The following is a 24609-nucleotide window of genomic DNA, read 5'->3' as shown; positions in this document are numbered from 1 at the left end:
CGTCTCTCCTTAATTTAAACTGGAAGTTATTTTAGGGTGTGCAGGTGCAACTGATCATTCATTATTGTTTACATTCTAAGTCCATTTCGCAACACCAGAAACACACACATACGAGGGAGAGATTGCGATCAAAAATAGCCTTATCCTTAATTAAGGCTCATGTATTCTGGATGCATCTTTGATAAGGAAGAAGACAAACCACTGCAAAAGGTATTTATCACAAAAAATAATCACTAATAATAAATATTTAATAACAAATAATGAACCTCGGAACATAAAACAGATGCTGCCAACTGCTGCATAGAATAAACAACAAATAAAGAGATTTCTTCATATAATAATAATGATCCACCTACCTTCCCTTCTCACTCTCATGCCCTTCCGATTCTCTCCTCTTATCAACTTTGAAAAAGTATCGAATAAACAGCTGGACTTGACCACAACACTTCCAATTTACTATACAAAATCAGTGATCCATCTCAACCAAGCATATAACATGATCACCACCTGTATGCACCATCTTTTACTAAATACAAGTAGTACAACTACAAGAATCTTCTGCACAGCAATTTCAGTGCCACCTTGCCTCAGCTAACTACAGTTTCTTAGGTAGATTGTAAGTCTTCTTAAGAAACTTTGCAGCTGCTTCATCATTCCGATAACACAGAACACGTAGAAGCGTGTTTGGTTCAGTAGGATTCCACTGTCCTGAGGTTGGAGGAAGTGGTAGCCTGGACTTGGCTGAAGAGCCATATGTCTCCAGGGTCACACGTCTGAACCGCTCAATCAAGCTCTCTGTATCAGTACGGAACAGGGGAAGTACACCTCTTACTGTAGCTGAAAACTTATCTATAATCTCAGTTGGCAAGCCATCCCCGTTGGCCCAGAAAAGATCTTTAAGGGTCTTAAAATCGTCCTCTATTATTTGAGAATCCTGCCGTGAGAAAGCACGAGAGGGACCTCCAGCAAGTAAAACCAGCAAGAATCCATCAAAAGATGCTTTCATTATATCTGTTATAATCCGTGTACGAACTCTTTCATGCATGGTATCTGAGATGATCAGCAAATTGCGTTCGAGCTCCTGAAGAAAAGGCTCGATCCTAGAGGATGATGGCTCCCCAACATACAAACCATCCCATAAAACATGACTTAGATCATGGAAAACAATTTTATATGCCACTGCCTCAGAAAGTTGTTGAACAGCTTCAACACAAGCAGATGGCGTGAGTTCAAACTTCTTCCCCAGACTATTTGAGAAGTCTTCTGCATGTGCAGACTCACAGTTCCTCAAATGGGTGATTACTCTCTTCTCCAGAGCATCTAATTCAGTTTTGATTCGGTGCATACTATTTATACGGACACACAGCTGTGATACCCCAAAAGAATTCCCCCCATTCATTGTGGCAACCTGAGAATTCTTCTTTTGAGGATTTGGTGACTTCTCTTTCTTCTTCCATACACCTTGAAACTTTGATCCTATAGTGCATCTTGTCAATGCTGGCATTGTAGGAACATATGTGTTCCGTGATCCTACAAATAAGAATGAAGGATAGTAGTCATTAGGCAGCATGAAAACATGAAATTATATATAGGTCATCTAAGAGCTCCATAAACATTTACCACAGCCAGATTTTGCCTTGGTTACATAGTATTGAAGACATTTGTCAAGTCCAGCCATCAAGTCAGGCAGTAAGGCTGGGTGCATTGGTATTGGCAGTTGAAAATATGCATCTAAAGTTTCATCAATAATTCTCAGAACTTCAATAGCAGATGCAGCATATCCTTCTTGATTTGGTTGTTGGTTCCAATCCTATAATATTGCAGTGGACAGATGAGATTAATGAAATCTAACAACTAAGAAGTTCCTAGAAGCAGCACCAACAACTATAAAACAACAGACAACAGCACTAAAGAAAAGAAGGAATAGACAATCAAGTCTAGAAAAACATCGCACCAAGGAATTGACTAGACAAGTTCATTTCATCAGGTTAAAGAAAAGGCAGATACTTGAATAAATCTATCTCAAAATGGACATAAGCATTTAAAGATCTAGGGTGTTATGCAGTTGAAATAATTAAGACTTGACATTATACCACTTCAAAATCAGCAACTCTTTCACAGATGCAATGCCAACCAAAAATTACCACATACCATAAAAATTTCAATGAGACATACTATTTTTAACAATCCTAAAATAAAAGCTCATAAACAAGACATCACTAGAATGCTTTATGAGATTGATAGACAGATCTACAACTTAAGAGGTCTAGTCTATCAACACTAAATAACTTCATGTATTAATAATCAATGTGCACCTCTTGTTGCAAATTCCTGTCAACCCATTCCTTCAATCTGTCTATTCTTGTCTTAATCCACACTTTAATCAGATTGGCAATTGCAGCTTCGGCCTCATAAGGAGGCATCTCACGGATAATTGCCTTCCCACCATCATCACTTTCTACTGAATCCTCCACTGCAATCTGCACAAGATCTTTTTCCAGTTTATCTGCAGCTCTCAACACTTGAACAGCATCTGGTGTTAACTCTGCTATTCCCGATATGAATTGTTTTATCTCATTACCATAACAAGCATGCAGGGTTGCCACAGCCACACCTGCTGCAAGAGGATGCCATTTCTTTAGTATTGGACTAAAGACCTGCCTCTCATTAATTGCCAGCTCGTTAACGTCCTTTGCAAGGATGGCAAGTACAGGGAGAGGATTGGGCTGGTTTTTGGATGCTCTCCTGCTTGAGTCTGCTTTCTCCATTCTCTATAATAAAAATTAAACATATCCAAAATCATTCTTTGACCTCAAAAAGTTAAATACTAAGAACAATGCAGTTAATCCAACTGAACACTCTCAAACAATGCCATCTTAACCTGATTTCAAAATGTTATTTAACTAAAGGCTGATCTATTGCCAACTTTGCCCATCCTAGTTGAAATAAAATAAAAAAAATTAGAAAATAGAAAAGAAAAGAGACCATGGGTTGTGAAAGATAATGAAGACTTGCCTGAGCAAAAGCAGTTCGAAGTGATGACCTGATGTAAGTCTCAATCCTGCTTCGAGCCACATCAACTTCACCTCTCCTTTTTCTGCGATACTCATTAGATATGTCCTCAACTAAAATCTTTGCTGCTGATACTCCCACAGAAACAATACCCTGCATAGTATCAAGATTTCCACTGTCAAAAGTATCATGATATGCAAGAAGCCTCTTCTCTGCCCAACTCATTATTGCAGTCAATGTAGAGCTCAAAATCTTGGAGTACTCTGCATCCTTCGTTGCCTTTGCATCCTTTGCAACTTCCGCTAGCTGAGTATCAGCAGCATACAATAGGTCCGGTTCAACTTGTCCAGTTGCAACAAACCGGTTAAATAGAACCCATGTAAAACAAATATTGTGGAGCATCTGATTCATCCCGAGGATTACCCAAGTCTTCTTGATGTGTTCCATAAGCTCATCAACTTCCTCAATAATTGATGTTTCACAACTAGGATCGAACAAGGCTTCTAAAAGCATTTCATACAGTTTGAGGTTAAATGGAAATCCATCAGCCCAGTGGCATGACTCATTCAGAGACCCATCAGATCTTGAAGCAAGAGACATGACAACACTACGAAGAACTTGCATTGACTCATTGTTTCTCCCAGTTTCAATGGGCCGACCCATAGCCCCGTTAATGATTTGTCTAAGCCGCTGGGCAGCAGCATTTGACTTATCAAATGGCACACGAGGATGCAAAAGAAGTCCAGCTTCAAGAAGTTTCAGTGTTCTCTTCTGCCATGCATCATATTCATGTTGATCAGTAAAATCAGAAACCTTGAGCTGCTGTAATAGCTCAAGTGGAAGTACTGTTGACTCAATTTTCCTTCCAACCTGTAACAATGGCATCCATAAGAAACAATGTTCAATTAACCTAAATAATAATAATAATAATAACTAAAGAAAGAATCTTTTAATAAAACAACTACAAATACAGAGCTATCAAATTGCTACCTGCATTAAATCAAACAAACATAATCCAATTTACCTACCACAGCTTACAATTGCATACATATTTGCATCCATCAGATCAATTAAAAAAAATTAAATTTAGTTCTAATTACATCGAAATTAAACCAGATCAACCCAAATTAAGGATATAAAATTAAGCTAACCTGAGCAGCAGAGATCCTCAGCAAAGCTCTTCGTACTCTTGAATCAACGGTATCAGAAACTCCCATTTGAGTCCTCATTAACTCACCTACAGTCATAGCCTTCCTGGACTTTCCCGGGCCGGAACCGGGACTTTTCTTAGAGACGGGAGACTTCAAGCCGAGCGCCTTCTTCATCTTGCTAGCAGCCGCAGAAGTAAGTGAGCGTTGGAGCGTAGGGGAGTTATGACTGGGAGAGTTGGAGTTGTGGTGGTTGGGTGAGTCGGTGGAGTTGTTAGGGATGTAAGTGAGGGGTTTACCGGTGGAAGTACGGCAAGCGGCGACGAAGATCTCATAAGAGGTGAGTTGGAGGTCGGAATCGGATAGTTGAGTGGCGAGTTGGCCAAAGGGAGAGGGGAGATTGGTGATTGGTCTGGGAGGCATTGTGAGGGGCGGCGGTGGGCGTTGTTGTGTTAGCGGTGGGGGTGTTGACTCTCTCTTGGAGTGACCAAGGGAGAGGTCTCTGAAGAGGTGAGCCATTGTTGTTCTATGTCTCTCAATGGACTCAAACTCAACAACTAACTACTCTAATGTAAAAGCTGAGAGAGATGAGTATTCTTTTTTTATTTTATTTATTTATTTATCATTAAATTAAATTAAATCGTGTAAATGTCAAAACTCAAACGTACAAACAATGACTTATTCTTTATTTCTAATTTTAATTGTTACATCAGTAATTAATAAAAAAATATTTGTATTTCCCACCTCAAACAATTAAAATAAAAGCATGTTCTTAATCCACACTTTAATCAGATTGGCAATTGCAGTTCGGCCTCATAAGGAGGCATTCACGAATATTGCTTAAGAGCATCATTGTAAAACAGCTAAATCAGAAGTCGAGAACTGACGTAATTTTTACTTTCAATAAGTATGTTATCCCGAACCGAACAGCTATTATATCCTGCTTCAGTTTTTGGGTCAAGGAAAAACGTCTCTCCTTAATTTAAAATGGAAGTTATTTTAGGGTGCAACTGATCATTCATTATTGTTTACATTCTAAGTCCATTTCGCAACACCAGAAACACACACATACGAGGGAGAGATTGCGATCAAAAATAGCCTTATCCTTAATTAAGGCTCATGTATTCTGGATGCATCTTTGATAAGGAAGAAGACAAACCACTGCAAAAGGTATTTATCACAAAAAATAATCACCAATAATAAATATTTAATAACAAATAATGAACCTCGGAACATAAAAAAGATGCTGCCAACTGCTGCATAGAATAAACAACAAATAAAGAGATTTCTTCATATAATAATAATGATCCACCTACCTTCCCTTCTCACTCTCATGCCCTTCCGATTCTCTCCTCTTATCAACTTTGAAAAAGTATCGAATAAACAGCTGGACTTGACCACAACACTTCCAATTTACTATACAAAATCAGTGATCCATCTCAACCAAGCATATAACATGATCACCACCTGTATGAACCATCTTTTACTAAATACAAGTAGTACAACTACAAGAATCTTCTGCACAGCAATTTCAGTGCCACCTTGCCTCAGCTAACTACAGTTTCTTAGGTAGATTGTAAGTCTTCTTAAGAAACTTTGCAGCTGCTTCATCATTCCGGTAACACAGAACACGTAGAAGCGTGTTTGGTTCAGTAGGATTCCACTGTCCTGAGGTTGGAGGAAGTGGTAGCCTGGACTTGGCTGAAGAGCCATATGTCTCCAGGGTCACACGTCTGAACCGCTCAATCAAGCTCTCTGTATCAGTACGGAACAGGGGAAGTACACCTCTTACTGTAGCTGAAAACTTATCTATAATCTCAGTTGGCAAGCCATCCCCGTTGGCCCAGAAAAGATCTTTAAGGGTCTTAAAATCGTCCTCTATTATTTGAGAATCCTGCCGTGAGAAAGCACGAGAGGGACCTCCAGCAAGTAAAACCAGCAAGAATCCATCAAAAGATGCTTTCATTATATCTGTTATAATCCGTGTACGAACTCTTTCATGCATGGTATCTGAGATGATCAGCAAATTGCGTTCGAGCTCCTGAAGAAAAGGCTCGATCCTAGAGGATGATGGCTCCCCAACATACAAACCATCCCATAAAACATGACTTAGATCATGGAAAACAATTTTATATGCCACTGCCTCAGAAAGTTGTTGAACAGCTTCAACACAAGCAGATGGCGTGAGTTCAAACTTCTTCCCCAGACTATTTGAGAAGTCTTCTGCATGTGCAGACTCACAGTTCCTCAAATGGGTGATTACTCTCTTCTCCAGAGCATCTAATTCAGTTTTGATTCGGTGCATACTATTTATACGGACACACAGCTGTGATACCCCAAAAGAATTCCCCCCATTCATTGTGGCAACCTGAGAATTCTTCTTTTGAGGATTTGGTGACTTCTCTTTCTTCTTCCATACACCTTGAAACTTTGATCCTGTAGTGCATCTTGTCAATGCTGGCATTGTAGGAACATATGTGTTCCGTGATCCTACAAATAAGAATGAAAGATGGAGTTATTAGGCAGCATGAAAACATGAAATTATATATAGGTCATCTAAGAGCTCCATAAACATTTACCACAGCCAGATTTTGCCTTGGTTACATAGTATTGAAGACATTTGTCAAGTCCAGCCATCAAGTCAGGCAGTAAGGCTGGGTGCATTGGTATTGGCAGTTGAAAATATGCATCTAAAGTTTCATCAATAATTCTCAATACTTCAAAAGCAGATGCAGCATATCCTTCTTGATTTGGTTGTTGGTTCCAATCCTATAATATTGCAGTGGACAGATGAGATTAATGAAATCTAACAACTAAGAAGTTCCTAGAAGCAGCACCAACAACTATAAAACAACAGACAACAGCACTAAAGAAAAGAAGGAATAGACAATCAAGTCTAGAAAAACATCGCACCAAGGAATTGACTAGACAAGTTCATTTCATCAGGTTAAAGAAAAGGCAGATACTTGAATAAATCTATCTCAAAATGGACATAAGCATCTAAAGATCTAGTGTGTTATGCAGTTGAAATAATTAAGACTCAACATTATACCACTTCAAAATCAGCAACTCTTTCACAGATGCAATGCCAACCAAAAATTACCACATACCATTAAAATTTCAATGAGACTTGCTATTCTTAACAATCCTAAAGTAAAAGCTCATAAACAAGACATCACTAGAATACTTTATGATATTGATAGACAGATCTATAGCTTAAGAGGTCTAGTCTATCAACACTAAATAACTTCATGAATTAATAATCAATGTGCACCTCTTGTTGCAAATTCCTGTCAACCCATTCCTTCAATCTGTCTATTCTTGTCTTAATCCACACTTTAATCAGATTGGCAATTGCAGTTTCGGCCTCATAAGGAGGCATCTCACGAATAATTGCCTTCCCACCGTCATCACTTTCTACTGAATCCTCCACTGCAATCTGCACAAGATCTTTTTCCAGTTTATCTGCAGCTCTCAACACTTGAACAGCATCTGGTGTTAACTCTGCTATTCCCGATATGAATTGTTTTATCTCATTACCATAACAAGCATGCAGGGTTGCCACAGCCACACCTGCTGCAAGAGGATGCCATTTCTTTAGTATTGGACTAAAGACCTGCCTCTCATTAATTGCCAGCTCGTTAACGTCCTTTGCAAGGATGGCAAGTACAGGGAGAGGATTGGGCTGGTTTTTGGATGCTCTCCTGCTTGAGTCTGCTTTCTCCATTCTCTATAATAAAAATTAAACATATCCAAAATCATTCTTTGACCTCAAAAAGTTAAATACTAAGAACAATGCAGTTAATCCAACTGAACACTCTCAAACAATGCCATCTTAACCTGATTTCAAAATGTTATTTAACTAAAGGCTGATCTATTGCCAACTTTGCCCATCCTAGTTGAAATAAAATAAAAAAAATTAGAAAATAGAAAAGAAAAGAGACCATGGGTTGTGAAAGATAATGAAGACTTGCCTGAGCAAAAGCAGTTCGAAGTGATGACCTGATGTAAGTCTCAATCCTGCTTCGAGCCACATCAACTTCACCTCTCCTTTTTCTGCGATACTCATTAGATATGTCCTCAACTAAAATCTTTGCTGCTGATACTCCCACAGAAACAATACCCTGCATAGTATCAAGATTTCCACTGTCAAAAGTATCATGATATGCAAGAAGCCTCTTCTCTGCCCAACTCATTATTGCAGTCAATGTAGAGCTCAAAATCTTGGAGTACTCTGCATCCTTCGTTGCCTTTGCATCCTTTGCAACTTCCGCTAGCTGAGTATCAGCAGCATACAATAGGTCCGGTTCAACTTGTCCAGTTGCAACAAACCGGTTAAATAGAACCCATGTAAAACAAATATTGTGGAGCATCTGATTCATCCCGAGGATTACCCAAGTCTTCTTGATGTGTTCCATAAGCTCATCAACTTCCTCAATAATTGATGTTTCACAACTAGGATCGAACAAGGCTTCTAAAAGCATTTCATACAGTTTGAGGTTAAATGGAAATCCATCAGCCCAGTGGCATGACTCATTCAGAGACCCATCAGATCTTGAAGCAAGAGACATGACAACACTACGAAGAACTTGCATTGACTCATTGTTTCTCCCAGTTTCAATGGGCCGACCCATAGCCCCGTTAATGATTTGTCTAAGCCGCTGGGCAGCAGCATTTGACTTATCAAATGGCACACGAGGATGCAAAAGAAGTCCAGCTTCAAGAAGTTTCAGTGTTCTCTTCTGCCATGCATCATATTCATGTTGATCAGTAAAATCAGAAACCTTGAGCTGCTGTAATAGCTCAAGTGGAAGTACTGTTGACTCAATTTTCCTTCCAACCTGTAACAATGGCATCCATAAGAAACAATGTTCAATTAACCTAAATAATAATAATAATAATAACTAAAGAAAGAATCTTTTAATAAAACAACTACAAATACAGAGCTATCAAATTGCTACCTGCATTAAATCAAACAAACATAATCCAATTTACCTACCACAGCTTACAATTGCATACATATTTGCATCCATCAGATCAATTAAAAAAAATTAAATTTAGTTCTAATTACATCGAAATTAAACCAGATCAACCCAAATTAAGGATATAAAATTAAGCTAACCTGAGCAGCAGAGATCCTCAGCAAAGCTCTTCGTACTCTTGAATCAACGGTATCAGAAACTCCCATTTGAGTCCTCATTAACTCACCTACAGTCATAGCCTTCCTGGACTTTCCCGGGCCGGAACCGGGACTTTTCTTAGAGACGGGAGACTTCAAGCCGAGCGCCTTCTTCATCTTGCTAGCAGCCGCAGAAGTAAGTGAGCGTTGGAGCGTAGGGGAGTTATGACTGGGAGAGTTGGAGTTGTGGTGGTTGGGTGAGTCGGTGGAGTTGTTAGGGATGTAAGTGAGGGGTTTACCGGTGGAAGTACGGCAAGCGGCGACGAAGATCTCATAAGAGGTGAGTTGGAGGTCGGAATCGGATAGTTGAGTGGCGAGTTGGCCAAAGGGAGAGGGGAGATTGGTGATTGGTCTGGGAGGCATTGTGAGGGGCGGCGGTGGGCGTTGTTGTGTTAGCGGTGGGGGTGTTGACTCTCTCTTGGAGTGACCAAGGGAGAGGTCTCTGAAGAGGTGAGCCATTGTTGTTCTATGTCTCTCAATGGACTCAAACTCAACAACTAACTACTCTAATGTAAAAGCTGAGAGAGATGAGTATTCTTTTTTTATTTTATTTATTTATTTATCATTAAATTAAATTAAATCGTGTAAATGTCAAAACTCAAACGTACAAACAATGACTTATTCTTTATTTCTAATTTTAATTGTTACATCAGTAATTAATAAAAAATTATTTGTATTTCCCACCTCAAACAATTAAAATAAAAGCACATGGAAATGAGAATGAAATAGAGAAGGCGCGTGGATTTGGGCAGTGGATCCTTCTTTGGTGGGCCTGAGGGGGCCCACACTTTTACGATATAACTTTACTTTATTGAAAGAAAGAAAGAAAGAAAGAAAGAAAGATGTTGGTATTACTAGGTGGATGTTGACACAGCTACTGTATTGTGAGAACCAGTGTTTTTTAGTAAGTTTGTACACAATCAATTTTTAAAACTCATTAAACGTCTTGTAAGTTTAATACTTAAATAAATCATAAACGTGATAAGTAAATTCAAAGTGGTTTAAACTTAAAAAGTTAATAAAAAAATAATTTTTTTTTAATCATCGGACCAGTCCCTTAGAAATTCTATTATTGTATTTAGCTATTCAATCAACTAAATTAAACCATAATATGATAAGGATAGTTATAAAACCTAGCCCCGTAGGACCTACCCCAAATGAAACGAAGTTTCCTCGAATCATTTGAGATTTAGGCCAAGATCAGGCCCAAAATTAGTCTCGAAATTCACGGATGGGCTGGGGCCAACCCTAACCCCGAAATCCCCGGCTTGTCCTATATATATATATATACATAATATGTTAATGCTATGAAACAAAAGTTATACATTTGATATTATATATTATACATAGCATACATTTGACATTATACATTGTACATTATATATGGTATATAAATATAAATATATAACATATATGTTATAGATTATATATACTATTATCTATAATCATATGTTAATATATAATATATATGTTATTTATGAGTAATATATTATTTGTTGTTTTGATTGATTATAATAAATCAATAAATCATTATAATTTTTTTTTGTCCTTTATGGCATCGTTGAATCATTATTTCAATTCTATTAATATATTATTAATTTAGTATGTTGGTTTTTATGTTTAATATATATATTATAATTTTTTTTTTAATAATATAATCTTTATGTTTAATACGTATATTATAAAATTAATTTATTTTTAGATGGTATATTATAATACGAGGAAAATCATAATAAGAATCCAGAAAGACGTAAAACCCCCAAATGAGCTTATGCCCATCCCTATACCGTGAGTTTTAAGTAAAGGTCGTGTATTTTACTATGTATTAGCATTTAGGTGATGATGATAAGAGGTCAAGTAAAACTTAAGTTTCTATCGCTTCCATTGTTGCCAATCATTAGCTACTGTGCTCTTTATGTCTTTCTAATGTCAATCAATGACACATGGAATGGAAGGATACAATATTACTGCATTAAGTATTTGAATAAATTAATCCACTCCTGATTTTGAATTATAAATTTCATGCTTGTCCAATGAAAGAAATTAATACGGGCATTAATTATTTTATGGAAAGTAATACAAGCTTAGCTGGGGATGCAAACAAAAGCATTATTATGATGCAAAGACAGTTGTTAGGATAATTTTGGACAGCTAAACACCTTGCCCTAGCTTAGCCTCTAAAGTGGAATGTTGAAAATCAAATGAAAATAAAAACAACAACCAACCCACATGGCTTTGCTCACGCAACACTGGTACATGCTTCCTCTCCAAGCATTCTCAATATTTTCTATAATTAATTCTCTAAATAAAAATATTTTAGTGAGGAGCTGTCACTGTCAGTCCAAAACAGTTGAGAGAGTGAGTGAAGCTTAGAATATTATTTTTATTTTTGGTTTTGATAAGGTATGAGGATAAATCTTGTTTTCAACAGAGGAAAGCTCGTAGAAGGGGAGGGTGGCATTTGAATTTTGAAGCAAAGAATTTCACCATTAAACTGACGCTCACCACATCTCCTCGCTTCTCTAAAGTGGCTTTCTTTCTTTCTTTCAGGTTTCAACTCCCATTACCAAACAATTGCTTTACCATTTACTCTTTCCATTAATCCACAGTTTTTAGTTAGGGTTTGAGGTCATGTCAACACTTGGTGACGATGAGCTAAGCTTAATCCACGACCGTCTCAATGATCAAGACAGAAACTCTTTCTCTCTTGTTTGTAAGCAATGGCTCAGAGTCGAGGGCGAGAACCGATCATCAATCCGAGTTCTTGAACCCGATTCGCTTCATCGTTTTTTACCAAGATTCCCAAACTTAGTCACATTTGAATCATCAAAATTACTCACCGATGCCCACCTCGAATTTATAGCCAAAACCTGTCCGAAGATCCAGAATTTCAGTCTTAATTTCAAAGAAACAAATGAAAGTTACGACCATGATTATTCGTCCAGTGGGGATAACTTTGGTGACGATGGTGTTTGTGCTCTAGCTAATGGTTGTCGAAATTTGTGCAAAGTTTTATTAAGAAAGAGAAGAAATATCGGGAATGTTGCTGTTCTTTCGATTATTAATAATTCATCCAAAAGTTTGACAAATTTGGATTTAGGAAGATGTAGTTTGATTGGTGATCAAGCATTAGAAGCAATTGGGATGGCAAAGTCGATTAGGGTTTTGAATTTGGATGGTTGTACTTTGATAACGGATAACGGATTGTCTTTCTTAGCAAATGGGTCTTGCTCAAAATCGTTGAAGAAGTTGGTTATGGCGGAATGTGATAGAGTTACTGATCGTGGAGTGTCTCTTTTGCAGCAAATGTGTTGGTTGGAGGAGTTGAATTTAGCTGAGTGTGGACCAAAAGTGACTGATTTAGGTGGTCTTGCTGTTGCTTCAATTAGGACTCTTAAGAAATTGAACTTTTCTTGGTTGATTAATGTGTCGGATACTACACTAGTTGCAATTGCTGAGAATTGTAACAATTTGCTGGCCATTGATTTAACAGGGTGTGAGTTGATCACAGGAGTCGGGGTTCGTGCTCTTGGAAACCATGAGTGTTTGGAAAGTCTAGGGTTGGCTTCTATTTACAATATCAAAGTAGATGACTTGGATACAGTGCTTGCACGCCAGTCATTGAGGCACATTGTGCTTGATAAAGGGTTGAGAATTTGGATACCGCCAGCAATGCAGGATAACATTAGCAGATTCTGTCATATACATTGGAAATGATAGATTAACAAGAAGGTAAAATTTATGTGGTTTGATTCCATTCTATTAAAATTAGTTTCATTTATCACCCTGATTTTGAGGGAAGCATCATATATATACACCTGTTGAGTGTTTTCCTTCAGTATTACTGTGAATTGTATCTATTAAAGCAAGATTTATATATTGTTAATAGGTGAATAGATGTTTAATTCATTTAGTATATGTGTTCTTGCTCTTGAATTATGTATAAGGCAATGGTGTACACTGTCTTTATTGAATTTTCGACTTAACAAAGTGTAAGGTTGGGGTAGGGAGGGGGCATTATATCACCTTTACTAAGAGAGCAGATAATTAGTCCATCTCCTGAAAAAGAGTGCCCGGTGCATTTTTTTTAGTCATTCTGGCCGAGTGTGGATAGTTAATGTTTCTCCCTCTCCAGATGAGATGGTGAGGTTGGTTAATGTTGATCAAGATTTGCCTTCTATTAGACAATTGTTAAAGTGAAATGAAAAATGTAATAGAATGGGATGATAATTAGGTTGTGCAAGATATCTTCGGAGAGTAGGAAGTTTTAAGATCTAGACAGCTGATTATTGGTTTAACATTATTACATGCAGTTGTGAGGTTATTCTACTGCTTTTTTTCTTTTCTCTGGTCGAAGTTTTATTGATTCTAATCTGATTGGATAGTATTAGCTTTGTCTTTGTTTTTGGTTCTCTATGTGTTTGGCCGTGTATTACGCTTTTTACTTGATTGGATTCTCTCTTCCTAATCATGACAATCTAACTCTCCAAAGACTGTATAAAGATTGGTACATAGCTTCAGTATAAGGCTTATTCACTAATTATATTAGTTCCTTCAACCAAAAAGAGCCATGTATGGGGATTACAAATTAGTCCATATGTAGTTTTGATTGCTGAAGCATGCTTATAGGGAGATCAAATATGTTGAAAAAGTAGGGTTATCAGTTTAAGTGCTAAATAATGTATCTATTACTTGTCCTTTTACTGCTGCTCAGAGTATAATTTCATTATAGTTAATTTCATGACAAAGAAAATGGTATTGGTTTTGATTTTACAAATTTAACTCCTTTTCATTTTTTGTTTGTAGGGTACGAGTCTATTCATGTAACCCAGCCCATTACTGGATGAAATCAAGCTGCTATAGAATCAAATATGCGATTTAGTTTATGTATCTTTACTTTTGAGTTTAGATGATATGTTTAGATTATTTGGTAATCAAGCAAAAATGATCAACTCATATTGAAGGAAACTTGGATAGTTGTCAGGGAAGAATGTGTGTTCCACACATCTAACTAATTGAGGCAAATTTTCTTGTTTCCACAGCTGTTGGTTGAGAATTATATGCTTAAGCTGAACTCATAATCGAAGGATTTTTTCTTTAACTCTTAAAAATAAATGTCATTCTGTTTAAGCTTGTAACGGATGGAAAGTAGAAGTCTGATTTTCTTTGATCCCCCATGTCATGCCGCATGATTTGTATGAAAGGAAGATTAGGCATCGATCTCTTTCCATAAATTGTTTTTTTAGTTTGTATTTTTAATATTAATAATATGAAAGTAAAAGATGCTTGTTGATTTATAATCGTTGAAAGGTTGCTATTACTTTGTTGCTGGTTTCCGTTCTCTGTCTCACATGCAGGTAAGCGTGCACAGGTATAGTTGCTTTATGTTGATGCTATTGTCTCATTTGAGAGGAACCAGTTGCAGGTATCAACCATAAAGAGCCTGTTCTATCGATTTTCCATAGCCTTGTCTCCATCTACAATGGGTTTAATGAAAATATTGAAATATTGAGGCATCCGAGGTTGATTAGGACTCATGTCTAAGGAAAACAAATAGGTTCATAGAAAAAAAAAAAAAAAAAAAAAAAAGTATCAGCTATCAAGGGAACATCCATAAAGACACAAGGCAAAAGAAAATTGCCGTTAATTGGACACAGTTTGCGCAAGTCCTAGTGCCATCAGATTTTAGGTTCCGTCTGTACGCTTGATTGGTTATTCTGAACTTTGGATTTGCGCCAAACCCCTCGTAATGAACGGTAATTCAGGAGAATGAGGACAGTGCAGTCAGTTAAAATCGCATAAAGGCTAATCCCACATCGGCAGTGTTCGATAAGAGAGTCATGTGAAATGTATATAAAATTGCCAGTGCTCGACGTTCAAAAAGCATCTTTGCGCTTGGGGCAATGACGCAGCTAGTGAGGTTCTAACCGAGGCGCGTCTATTGCTGGTTGAAAACTATTTCCAAACCCCCTCGTTGGCCTGGGCTACGCTCAGGCCATCGAGAATTTCTGGAAGGGCTCCCTCCGGGGTAAAGCTCTACAATTCCTAGTCTAAAATTTTCCAACAAAAATTTTTCAATTTATAAAAGTCAAGTCATAATCTATATTATAAAATCAGTCACAATCTATATATATAGATTGTGACTGATTTTATAAATTGTCGGTTTCATTTAGTTTAAAATTTTGATCAATATAGTGTCTCACAGTCCGCGCAAACGTGAAGTTGATTCTTAATTTATTTGATGAAGAGAGCGGCGATGCAAATACAAGAAGTTCGAAAAAAAAATAATAAAAAGTAGAAATTTATGTAAGATGGGTTCATCAATCATGAGCCCAGTAACTGAACCTCTGCCACGTGTACGGATGTATTTCCGGTTGCATATGAACGCTGACACACATAAGTCAGTCACCAACTTGATGCCACAGCCTACAAACAATCAATCCAATACATAGATTAAATTTGCACCGCTACAGGAGCTAGATTTAGAAGTGTAAAGAACTAAGAAGCGGAGCTAAAACATGGGGACACATTCGTCAATGAGAGCAGTTGGTGCTATTCTTCATAGAATCTCAAATGGCGCCTCTTCAAAATGCTCTTTCAATTCATTTGCTCTTTCTAAAAATTGTTTGCTTAGCGGGAATCAATTTTCATCAGCATCATCAACATCTTCATGGGTTCACTTATATGAAGTGAAATACTGTAACTATCAGCTCAGGACGATACGGACATTCCCTCCTGTTTGTATGGGCAGGCGTTCCTGCAAAATTGCTGGCCGAAAGGTCTCTCTCTCACTCTACACTCTCTATTTGAGTATTTGTTTTTGTTTATTGACTAGCTTTTTTGTTCACTGGAACATCACTTATTTGATAAAAGACCTCAGTCAGATTCTTGTCATCAAATTACTCTTGTATGCTAGAGTTTTAGAAGTTTGTGTGGTTTATAGTGCCACTAATTGTATATATAATGTAACTTGTCGGATATTGATTATGTCTGTCAGATATCATTTAGCAATGGTATAGGGACTCCTCTGCATTTATGTTGTAGTAAGAAAGTGAAAATTTATTTTGGAATGATTCTGAATTGAATAATAATTTCTTTGACGTTGAAGCATGCTGTAATATATGCAAGTATATATTGATTATGGTAATTTTAAGATCGATATGATGGCTGGTTTGTGCTTGTGGATATCTAGATTCTTGACTACATTTTTTCTCTGGCCTTCTACATAGTTTTCTGAATAAGCCTTTAATGCAGGGGGCTCAAGATGCAAAGAAGGCAAAATTGTACTCAAGGATGGGAAAGGAAGTCATATCTGCGTAAGTTAGTTGCTAAGCTGAAAATTAATCTAGAGTATACAACATTGCTTTTTTTAGTTTATTGGTGTGAAGTTCTTGCAAAGAGATTATTCTTTTAAATGTTATATTTTCAAATCAACTCCCTTGTTTTGGGATTTTAACATTATAGCTACCTTTTTATTTCCTGTTGGTTTTATGACAGCCTTTCTGCTTATGATAACCTTGGAGTTCCAATGATTGAAAGAACTTACTAAATCATTGTCATTGTATCCGATGATGCAGTGTTAAGAAAGGTGGTCCAAGTTCTATTTCAAATACGGTTCTGGCTGCTGTACTTGAGAAAGCCAAGGAGCTGGATGTACCCAAAGATATTTTGGAACGCAACATTAAGAGAGCTACTGAGAAGGGACAAGAGGCTTACATTGAGAAAATATATGAGGTGATATCTATAACAACCACTAATTTTATATTAATGCTGTTATGAATTTATGATGATTGATCAGTAAATGTTGTTTTGGTTGAATTGATACTCTTAATATCTTTCCTGACTTTAATGGTTAGGGTACATTTGTTGGCTTTCACGTAAAGTGATTCTACTATTTTCAGGTTTATGGTTATGGAGGAGTTAGTATGGTAGTTGAAGTCCTTACGGATAAAATTAATCGATCTGTGGCATCTGTTAGAGAGGTTGTGAAGGACTATGGAGGAAAGATGGCAGATCCAGGATCTGTTATGTTCAAGTTCAGACGTGTTCGTGTTGTAAATATAAAAGTCACAGATGCTGACAAAGACCAGCTCCTTGCCATTGCTTTAGATGCTGGTGCTGAGGATGTTATTGAACCCCCTGTTTATGAAGATGATACTGATGAAGATAGGTCAGAAAGGTAGTGCTCCAGTTCCTCTGTCTTTTGTTAGAAGATGTTATGTTCCTGATCTGTTTTTTCCTGCTTCAGCTCTACTTTCTGCTATTATTATCATCTCATACTTATCCTACTTATTCTGCCATTACTTTCCTTAATACCGGATAATATACTGGAGGAAGGGTAATGGATACTGACGTGTGGTGCATTTAAGTCTTTTTTTTGGATGAAACATGATATCTTCAGTTTTTGTTTCACCTTTGTACTATTCAAGCTACAGATCATGGTAGGAATTTTTGTATTCAACGCCTAATTGTTGTGATGCTAGGTGGGAATGAAGTAGAAATATCCTTCTCAAGGAATTGGAGATGGCTACTTATGTTTGGAAAGTTGAATTTTTATGGTATGAAAGGTTTTATATAAACTTTCGGACCTACGCAATTTTATTTGTTACAAAGATAGCTAAAATAATTAAAAAAAAAAAAAAAAAAAACTATTCCATCTATTATCTATTAGAAAATGAATAAAAGGGTAAACAAAAACATTGTGCACCCTAAGATTTTGAGGAGGCATTCCATGGAATTCTCTTGGGAAAACCCCCACTTTTGGTTGTGTTAAGAATTATCTGTGTAAATTGATGTAAGGTATGCTTGCTTGTGAAATTCTCTACTGCACCCCACTATTCCCGTATTCCCCCATATTATTAAACTCTGCTACTCTAATGAGAAGGTTCTTAATTCTTGTTGGTTTCTCTGGCAGCTATTATAAAATTGTAAGTTCGGCTGAGAACTACCCAGCCATACTATCAAAGCTACGTGAGGAAAGAATAATGTTTGAGACTGATAATGGATCTGAGTTGCTTCCCATAAGCACTATAGAGGTCTGTTTCTGGCATTTGCATGGTTCTCTGCTCTGTATACTCTCTTTAATCAGTAACTTTTTTTTCTTTTTCTTTTTCTTTTTTTCTGTTATTTTGTGGAATGATTGGATATAAGTATTTGATGTCAAAGAAATTTTCCTTCCGTGCAGCCACTTGGAGTGATTGAAGAAAGATTGTCATAGGCAATGTATACAACTTAAAGTTCTCTAATTTATCATCTTTCTTGTCCCATTATCTTCAAAGCCATGTAAATACATTCTACTTTTTCATACACAGCAAACAGCAACTGACTACGCTTATCTTCCCACTGTTTCTTTGCCAAGCTGTTGGGAGAGATATCTGGATACTATGATAAACAATAGATGTTATTACATCATTTTTCTCATAACGTAGGTTTCTGACTTTATGGATCCCAAATCCACTCTTACTTCAGATCTTCAAATCAAGCATACCCTAATTGTGAAAATGTTTGATTTTGACACTTTTGCTGGTGTTCTGAACCAACAGTAACCTAGATAACGGTTTTAGAAAACTCTGAATGCCATATAGATTTATGCATGGATTAATATTTTTTTTTTTTAAAAACTAGGTTGCTTCAACATCATGATGTTAATAATTCTTGCCTCATCTTTTAGTTCTGGGTTTTCCCATTTCTATAGTTTGAGTTTCCATTCAAATAATTGGAACTGCCTTTTCCAATCTGTGTCATTCATTTGTATAATGCATTGTTTAGTTGTTAAATGAGAGACAGATTTAATTTTGGAAATGTGTGCTAGCTAGATATTGAGAATGCTTACCCCCTTAACTAAGGCCTTTTGTCATATGTAATTCTCATGCACAATGATTTAGTAATGTGCTTTGCTATAGACTAATGAAAATATACATTAATTTTGCAGCTGTTTTCTAATTGACTGTTCAAAGAATTGCATTTTCTTTTATACTTTTCCATTTGCATGAAGCGAGATGCTGGCATTAATGTGTTACTGGGTTCGTTTCAGGCAGATGAAGAAGCTATGGATTTGAACAAGGAACTTATGTCTAAATTACTTGAGCTTGATGATGTTGATGCTGTTTATACTGACCAGAAGTGATCAAAGCTGTATCTTCTAACACCATCTCAACAATTGAATTTTAGGTTTTGATGCTTTCATGACAGTCTTCAGAATATTTTATTTTTCCAGAGTGTGGAGTCTTCATTTGACTATGTAACTCTGACGGCCTCACTGTTGTTCGGAGAGCAAGTCTTGGCTTGGGCCTTCTTTGATGTGGAGGAAAGGTAGAGCCGTAGAGGTAGGGAGGGATATTATATACTTTCATATATGATTACTGAAACTGGAAGAAAACAGAGAGCTGAATTTACCCATTTGTTTTGGGATGATTAATCATTTGATTTTGTCTAATTAGTAATAGGAAAAGGAGTAGTTCCTGATACATCATTTAAGCCCTTCAAATTTCAATGCAACCATATTCTCTCTCTCAGGTTATTGAATTGTAATGTTTTTTAATCTTTCTGTTCAAACTGGAAAAGAACTATCTCCTACTCCTAGTGGGATATGAACCAAAAAAAGGTGTTTGATCCAGCATTAATTAAAGGAGTATTTCACCTGATAATATAAATAGTTTTTCGACATTTAGATCATCTCTTACGCCATGCAAACGAAATCCAATCTTCCTGTACTAAGGCATTTGTGAAGTAGTCATCATTTATTATGTGCCATTTGTTAAAAGGTAAACTAATGTAATCTATGATATAATATATTTGTAATTGGGAAAGCTTTACAAAATTGTAACAATACATTACACAATAAGATCACACAGCTACCCATCAACTAGATTGATCTCACTCTCACTCGTAGATAGAAGTATAGAGCAATATATAAAATATACATGTAGCTAGGCCTGGAATTTTAGTTTTTTGGAACCCAACATCCATGTAACCCATAAGGTAGACCGTAGGGGAACTTTGCTCTAGCAATTTCTTCGAATGTGGATCCATCCAACAACAATGCATACCCACCTCCATTTCTTTCACTGATCATGGAGATTACCACGCCTGTATTATGTCCAATATTTGTTAAAAGTACGAAGATATCATTATGGAGAAGATTTCAGTAGAGATATTTTGCATGTTATATATACATCCTGTCAGTATCATAATTTAAGTGACTAATATATATAAGCCGTATATTATTATTATTTAATATTTGTAAATTAGGGTTCCAAGAAAGATGCTTGATTTTCTTCAACCTATGCCGTGGTCCAAAAAAAAAAAAAAAAAAAAAAAAAAAACTGCCAATATATAAATATTGTCAGTTGTTCCTAAAACTAGCTGGGGCAGGAAATTATTAAGGTAAAAGTGTCTCAATTCGTGGTCAAACAGTAAATTTGTTTTGAACTTTGATATTCTTTATCAGTTTTTCTTTTGGGCTATGGACCAAAATTTTAGTTGATAACTAATGAAGAAATAAAGAACGGAAGCACTGACCATCGTCTTCGTCTGTGGCTCCTGGGCGAGCCACAAAGAAAGGTTCTGAGGGGACAGCTCCTTCGTCATACCAATTCTTGGCCTTTTTCTTCACTAAATCAATCTGCAATAAATAATTAATTACGCGTTAATATCAACCAAAGACTCAAAAACCCGGGGGCCACTTGTGGTTTTACTAGTACTGGTACTAGCCAGTGGAAGTGGCCAAGTGGGTGGCGCCGCTGAGTTTACCTTAGTGAGAGTGTTGGGGAAGTTGCATGGACGTTGGGCTCCACAAGCATATGCGTATCTGTACATTTTCCCCAAATATGCAGGGTTAATGCTACACATGTCCATTCCTCTTCCATGTTCATCTGGTTCGAGCGCTGCCTCCAACTTTCCAAATGGACTCCCATCCAATGGTATTCTGAACCTTCCAACCCTGTTTAATTTGATCGTATTCAAAAGTTGATCATTTATTATCCCATGATGATACACTATTTGGATTTATGCTTAAATGTAAGTACTTGCTAATTAAATTAGCTAGATATCTGTGGACTTGTACAAAATGTTATGGAATAAGGGAATCTCTTGTTTATATTAGGACGAGCTAGGAAGGGTTTAAGTTTAAATAGAAAATATATATACTTCAGGTTCATGCATGCAACAAAGCAAAATTAACGTAAACTAGTTTAGTTATTAGAGGAACCCTTGGCCCCATCTCAGATTTTGGATGGCATTAAATGGAAATCCGAAATTTTAATTAGTGCACGGGATGGTAGCCTCGTCATCTTGGAACAAAACAGAATTCCTTCAATTTACATACAGGTAGAGAGATACTTTCTGTTTTTGATTTTGTTTTTTTTTCCTGGACTGATGGGACAGTGTGTTGGAAGCACCGTGATGGCTTGGCTTGAAACTAGTAGTAGGACAATCACGAGCCAACAAAAAATTTAAAAAACTCTTAAGTAAATTGGGTAAAAGGTATTAATTAATTATATAAATATGCCGGGAGAATTATACATATCACATACCTTGCATCCGGCAGTACATCATCGGTACCATTGAATGAGCGGAGGTTTTGCAGTCTAAGTTTATCCAGGATTGTTGTATCTGAATTGTGTTCACAACAATCAGCAATAACCGCTGTCATCCTTCCATCTTCGTCTTTCTCTTCGTATGCATTGATGAAATGGAATGTCACAAACAATGGCACTTCCACGCTTGCCACCTTTATTATAATAATTCAACCACAAAATTAACCTACTTTTATAACAAATTAAGGAATCAAACCATAGAACACAGTGATGATAATGGACTTACAATTTTGCCACTAGCTTTGCACATAACATGCATAAACCCTTTAGACTCAGGGTGCCACTCGAACTTGTATAGTGGTGTGGGCTCAGCCCTAAGCAAATTCTGCGCGCAGTATCGCAAGGGCATCTCAGGAATGACCACATAATGTTCAGTGACTGGAAAAGAGTGCACCCAGCCGGGTGCTGGGCCACTTCGGCAATTGACCCGCCCAATCACCTTCCTTTCATTAGTCCCCGGCTCCATCCTCACCACCAAGTACCCCGGGTTTATTAAATCAGGCAACAACGTTAAAAACTCCTTCTCAGTCACAATGGGATGAGCAGCATGAATCAAACCCCCCAATGTGTCACTGTACTCAAACTTTCCTATTGTGTCCAGTGTGTCCGGGTCGATAACTATGGAGCCCTTTTGTGTCTCCGTCAAGCAAACAACACGTCCATCTCCAAGTTTAACCACGCCGGTATTGGCGTTATCAGTCAAAGATGCACCAGAGAAGAGGTTTGCAAGATCCCCAATGTAAGATAAGAAGTTATTAGTTTTTGGAACCTCTGAGAATTCACGGTAACATAACTTTTTATTCTTCTTTGCAGCTTTGTAGGCTTCAGATTCAATTTGACGGTGGCCGGCGATTAGGCGACCTTTTTCAAAGTAGAGCTTGACTAGAGTGGCATAGCCGTCGAAGAGGTGCCGGAAGTTGTAGTCTTCAATGTGCCACAGACCAGGACCATTTCTTAGGTATGTGCCTTTCTGCATGTGAGTAGGATCATTAATTAATTGATATACTATATATAAAATTCTTCTTTTTAAATTTTTCTACAGGGAAATATTATAAAGAATAAAATTTATTCTTTAATGTGGTTCTGGAATGAGACACGTATTTCCGAGGCACCTGAGATATTGTTTAAAATTAGATTTTGTTGGTATATATATATGAGAAGACGAATAATAGGGTATGAAGTTGCCGTAGAGTTTTGAAGTTTTATTATTATATTGGGTTAAACAAAGTATACTGTTCTTTCCAAGCCAACTATACAAGCCATATCATTGGGCATCACTATATCTAAGAAAACATTATATTATAGTTATTGATTATTATTATCATTTCATCATTATTTCATTGTAGAGAATATGCGGTTGTTGTCATACACCTAGAAGGTACTTATGCTCAGAAAATAAATAAAAAAGAAAGTTGTTTGTTTAAACAAAACTCTGTAATCTGAATCATCTTCAAGTATCTTTATATTCTAGGAATAAAATAGAAGTTGATGACTAAAATCCTGTTTAACACCTGAAGCAGATTTCTTTTCTCTTCTTATATTTATTGAATGAATAAGATTTTATCTTCTTTCTGTGTTATAGTCAGCAATAGATGTAAGAGGAAAAGGATCACTGAACGTCTTTCATTAAATTCTCTGAAGCAGCAATAAATAAGTGGTGAAAACGTGTAAAGTAGAATCCTTTATTGTTTGTCTGAAGTGGTTAATGGCCACCAAAATAATAGGGGTATTTAGCTCGTATTGGTCTAGTCTCAATACAGTCTGAATCATTTACACTTGCAACGCATATATCAATATAAGAGAAGGTATATATCTTAGTAAACTAGTTTAGAAGTAACATACCAGCCATAGGGGTATTTCTCCTTCCACATCCAGCTCTCCTTCCCATCGTTCCTGTCTAACGCTTGTCCATGCAACATGATGCTGGTTAACAAAATTTTCTTTTTCCGGCAATGGGGCAATCACTGGCCTGTGTGGGCTTGCAACGTTTGTGACTGCTAAATTTCTAGAGTCTTGTTTCCTAGCAAATATGCCCTTCCCTGAGGAGAAACTCTGGTCAGACTTATAATCTGAAACCGTCTGATCAGAGGACTGCGTTAGAAAGCGACCCATAGCCGAAAATGCTAAGGAAGCCATGAAAGAGTTACTGGTATTGAGATGTGAAAAGAGAAGGAAGGGCGAGTAATTATGAGTGAAGAGTGTGAAATTGTGAATGATATATATATATAGAGACGGCTTAGAGTTAAAGTTAAAACTAATGGCGCACAGCAAATAGGAATCTCGATTGGTGGAATTCCTTTACACTATAAGACATATTACCATTTTTATTTTTCTTAGGAATAAAATAATTTATCTGATGTGGATACTCCATAATACAAAAAAGATGCTTATGGTATTAGCACAATGTTAATACAACTACTATATATATCATCAAATTTGATTTTTCTTAATAATAAATTTCAGATATTATTGGATTAATACAATTTTGTTTTTCGGCTTTTTTAAAAACATCTCCTACTAATGAAAAAAAATCTCTCGCCCATATAATCTAGTGACTCTCTCCAATGAGGTGATGAGATTTTGAAATCCCATCCTCGTTTCATTTGTCTTGCATAAATTGGTGTACAGTTTCTGTTATGGGATAATTTGCTTCTATGAGTCCTCTACAACACGT

At 36.7% G+C, this 24609-nt stretch overlaps 5 protein-coding genes and 1 non-coding gene across 8 annotated transcripts; 3 read left to right on the top strand and 3 right to left on the bottom strand.

Moving 5' to 3' along the window:
• Positions 1-106: 106 nt before the first annotated feature.
• LOC116140698 (protein unc-13 homolog) lies at positions 107-4726 on the bottom strand. The gene is made up of 5 exons (XM_031426293.1): positions 4164-4726; positions 3016-3882; positions 2316-2771; positions 1621-1810; positions 107-1530 (listed from the first exon to the last, which is right to left on the bottom strand). The coding sequence occupies exons 1-5, from the start codon at positions 4677-4679 to the stop codon at positions 596-598; spliced, it is 2964 nt and encodes a 987-aa protein (XP_031282153.1). The 5' UTR covers positions 4680-4726; the 3' UTR covers positions 107-595.
• A 534-nt stretch (positions 4727-5260) lies between these two features.
• On the bottom strand, positions 5261-9845 carry LOC116140697 (protein unc-13 homolog). Its single transcript, XM_031426292.1, has 5 exons — positions 9283-9845; positions 8135-9001; positions 7435-7890; positions 6740-6929; positions 5261-6650 (listed from the first exon to the last, which is right to left on the bottom strand). The coding sequence occupies exons 1-5, from the start codon at positions 9796-9798 to the stop codon at positions 5716-5718; spliced, it is 2964 nt and encodes a 987-aa protein (XP_031282152.1). The 5' UTR covers positions 9799-9845; the 3' UTR covers positions 5261-5715.
• Positions 9846-11885: 2040 nt separating this feature from the next.
• LOC116140712 (F-box/LRR-repeat protein 4-like) lies at positions 11886-13091 on the top strand. The gene has a single exon (XM_031426307.1). It carries the CDS (start codon positions 11971-11973, stop codon positions 13054-13056), a length of 1086 nt encoding a protein of 361 aa, XP_031282167.1. The 5' UTR covers positions 11886-11970; the 3' UTR covers positions 13057-13091.
• Positions 13092-15224: 2133 nt separating this feature from the next.
• Positions 15225-15375, top strand: LOC116140718. The gene has a single exon (XR_004129686.1). It is a non-coding gene; the product is annotated as a U4 spliceosomal RNA (small nuclear RNA).
• A 375-nt stretch (positions 15376-15750) lies between these two features.
• On the top strand, positions 15751-19940 carry LOC116140673 (probable transcriptional regulatory protein At2g25830). Of its 3 annotated transcripts, none has more exons than XM_031426270.1 (7): positions 15751-16118; positions 16594-16655; positions 16917-17073; positions 17241-17518; positions 18254-18374; positions 19373-19473; positions 19556-19940. In XM_031426270.1, the coding sequence occupies exons 1-6, from the start codon at positions 15858-15860 to the stop codon at positions 19463-19465; spliced, it is 972 nt and encodes a 323-aa protein (XP_031282130.1). In that variant the 5' UTR covers positions 15751-15857; the 3' UTR covers positions 19466-19473; positions 19556-19940. The 3 variants fall into 3 exon arrangements, with proteins under 3 accessions (XP_031282130.1, XP_031282131.1, XP_031282129.1); XM_031426271.1 differs by lacking the exon at positions 19556-19940 and adding an exon at positions 18524-18561 and having other exon boundaries at positions 19373-19461; XM_031426269.1 differs by having other exon boundaries at positions 19373-19938.
• Positions 19941-20145: 205 nt separating this feature from the next.
• On the bottom strand, positions 20146-24107 carry LOC116140704 (carotenoid cleavage dioxygenase 8 homolog B, chloroplastic). The gene is made up of 6 exons (XM_031426298.1): positions 23778-24107; positions 22162-22905; positions 21873-22069; positions 21091-21280; positions 20860-20962; positions 20146-20427 (listed from the first exon to the last, which is right to left on the bottom strand). Exons 1-6 carry the CDS (start codon positions 24069-24071, stop codon positions 20282-20284), a joined length of 1674 nt encoding a protein of 557 aa, XP_031282158.1. The 5' UTR covers positions 24072-24107; the 3' UTR covers positions 20146-20281.
• Between the last annotated feature and the right edge of the window lie 502 nt (positions 24108-24609).

The sequence above is a fragment of the Pistacia vera genome, unplaced genomic scaffold, assembly GCF_008641045.1.
Source record: "Pistacia vera cultivar Batoury unplaced genomic scaffold, PisVer_v2 Contig375, whole genome shotgun sequence".
NCBI lineage: Eukaryota > Viridiplantae > Streptophyta > Magnoliopsida > Sapindales > Anacardiaceae > Pistacia > Pistacia vera.
This window is presented reverse-complemented; position numbering and strand designations above follow the sequence as displayed.

What these genes read in the sequence shown, in the direction of transcription:
- LOC116140697 (XM_031426292.1), bottom strand. Translation starts at nt 9,798, where the DNA reads ATGGCTCACCTCTTCAGAGACCTCTCCCTTGGTCACTCCAAGAGAGAG. An exon ending in TGAGGATCTCTGCTGCTCAG is followed by an intron (nt 9,002 to 9,282) that starts GTTAGCTTAATT and finishes CCATTGTTACAG; the next exon opens with GTTGGAAGGAAAATTGAGTC. An exon ending in CAAGGCAAAATCTGGCTGTG is followed by an intron (nt 6,651 to 6,739) that starts GTAAATGTTTAT and finishes TCTTATTTGTAG; the next exon opens with GATCACGGAACACATATGTT.
- LOC116140704 (XM_031426298.1), bottom strand. Translation starts at nt 24,071, where the DNA reads ATGGCTTCCTTAGCATTTTCGGCTATGGGTCGCTTTCTAACGCAGTCC. An exon ending in TCCCCAACACTCTCACTAAG is followed by an intron (nt 20,963 to 21,090) that starts GTAAACTCAGCG and finishes TATTTATTGCAG; the next exon opens with ATTGATTTAGTGAAGAAAAA. An exon ending in AGCCACAGACGAAGACGATG is followed by an intron (nt 20,428 to 20,859) that starts GTCAGTGCTTCC and finishes GACATAATACAG; the next exon opens with GCGTGGTAATCTCCATGATC.
- LOC116140698 (XM_031426293.1), bottom strand. Translation starts at nt 4,679, where the DNA reads ATGGCTCACCTCTTCAGAGACCTCTCCCTTGGTCACTCCAAGAGAGAG. An exon ending in TTCGAACTGCTTTTGCTCAG is followed by an intron (nt 2,772 to 3,015) that starts GCAAGTCTTCAT and finishes TTTTTATTATAG; the next exon opens with AGAATGGAGAAAGCAGACTC. An exon ending in ACAGGAATTTGCAACAAGAG is followed by an intron (nt 1,811 to 2,315) that starts GTGCACATTGAT and finishes GCAATATTATAG; the next exon opens with GATTGGAACCAACAACCAAA.
- LOC116140673 (XM_031426270.1), top strand. Translation starts at nt 15,858, where the DNA reads ATGGGGACACATTCGTCAATGAGAGCAGTTGGTGCTATTCTTCATAGA. An exon ending in GGAAAGGAAGTCATATCTGC is followed by an intron (nt 16,656 to 16,916) that starts GTAAGTTAGTTG and finishes CCGATGATGCAG; the next exon opens with TGTTAAGAAAGGTGGTCCAA. An exon ending in ACATTGAGAAAATATATGAG is followed by an intron (nt 17,074 to 17,240) that starts GTGATATCTATA and finishes TACTATTTTCAG; the next exon opens with GTTTATGGTTATGGAGGAGT.
- LOC116140712 (XM_031426307.1), top strand. Translation starts at nt 11,971, where the DNA reads ATGTCAACACTTGGTGACGATGAGCTAAGCTTAATCCACGACCGTCTC.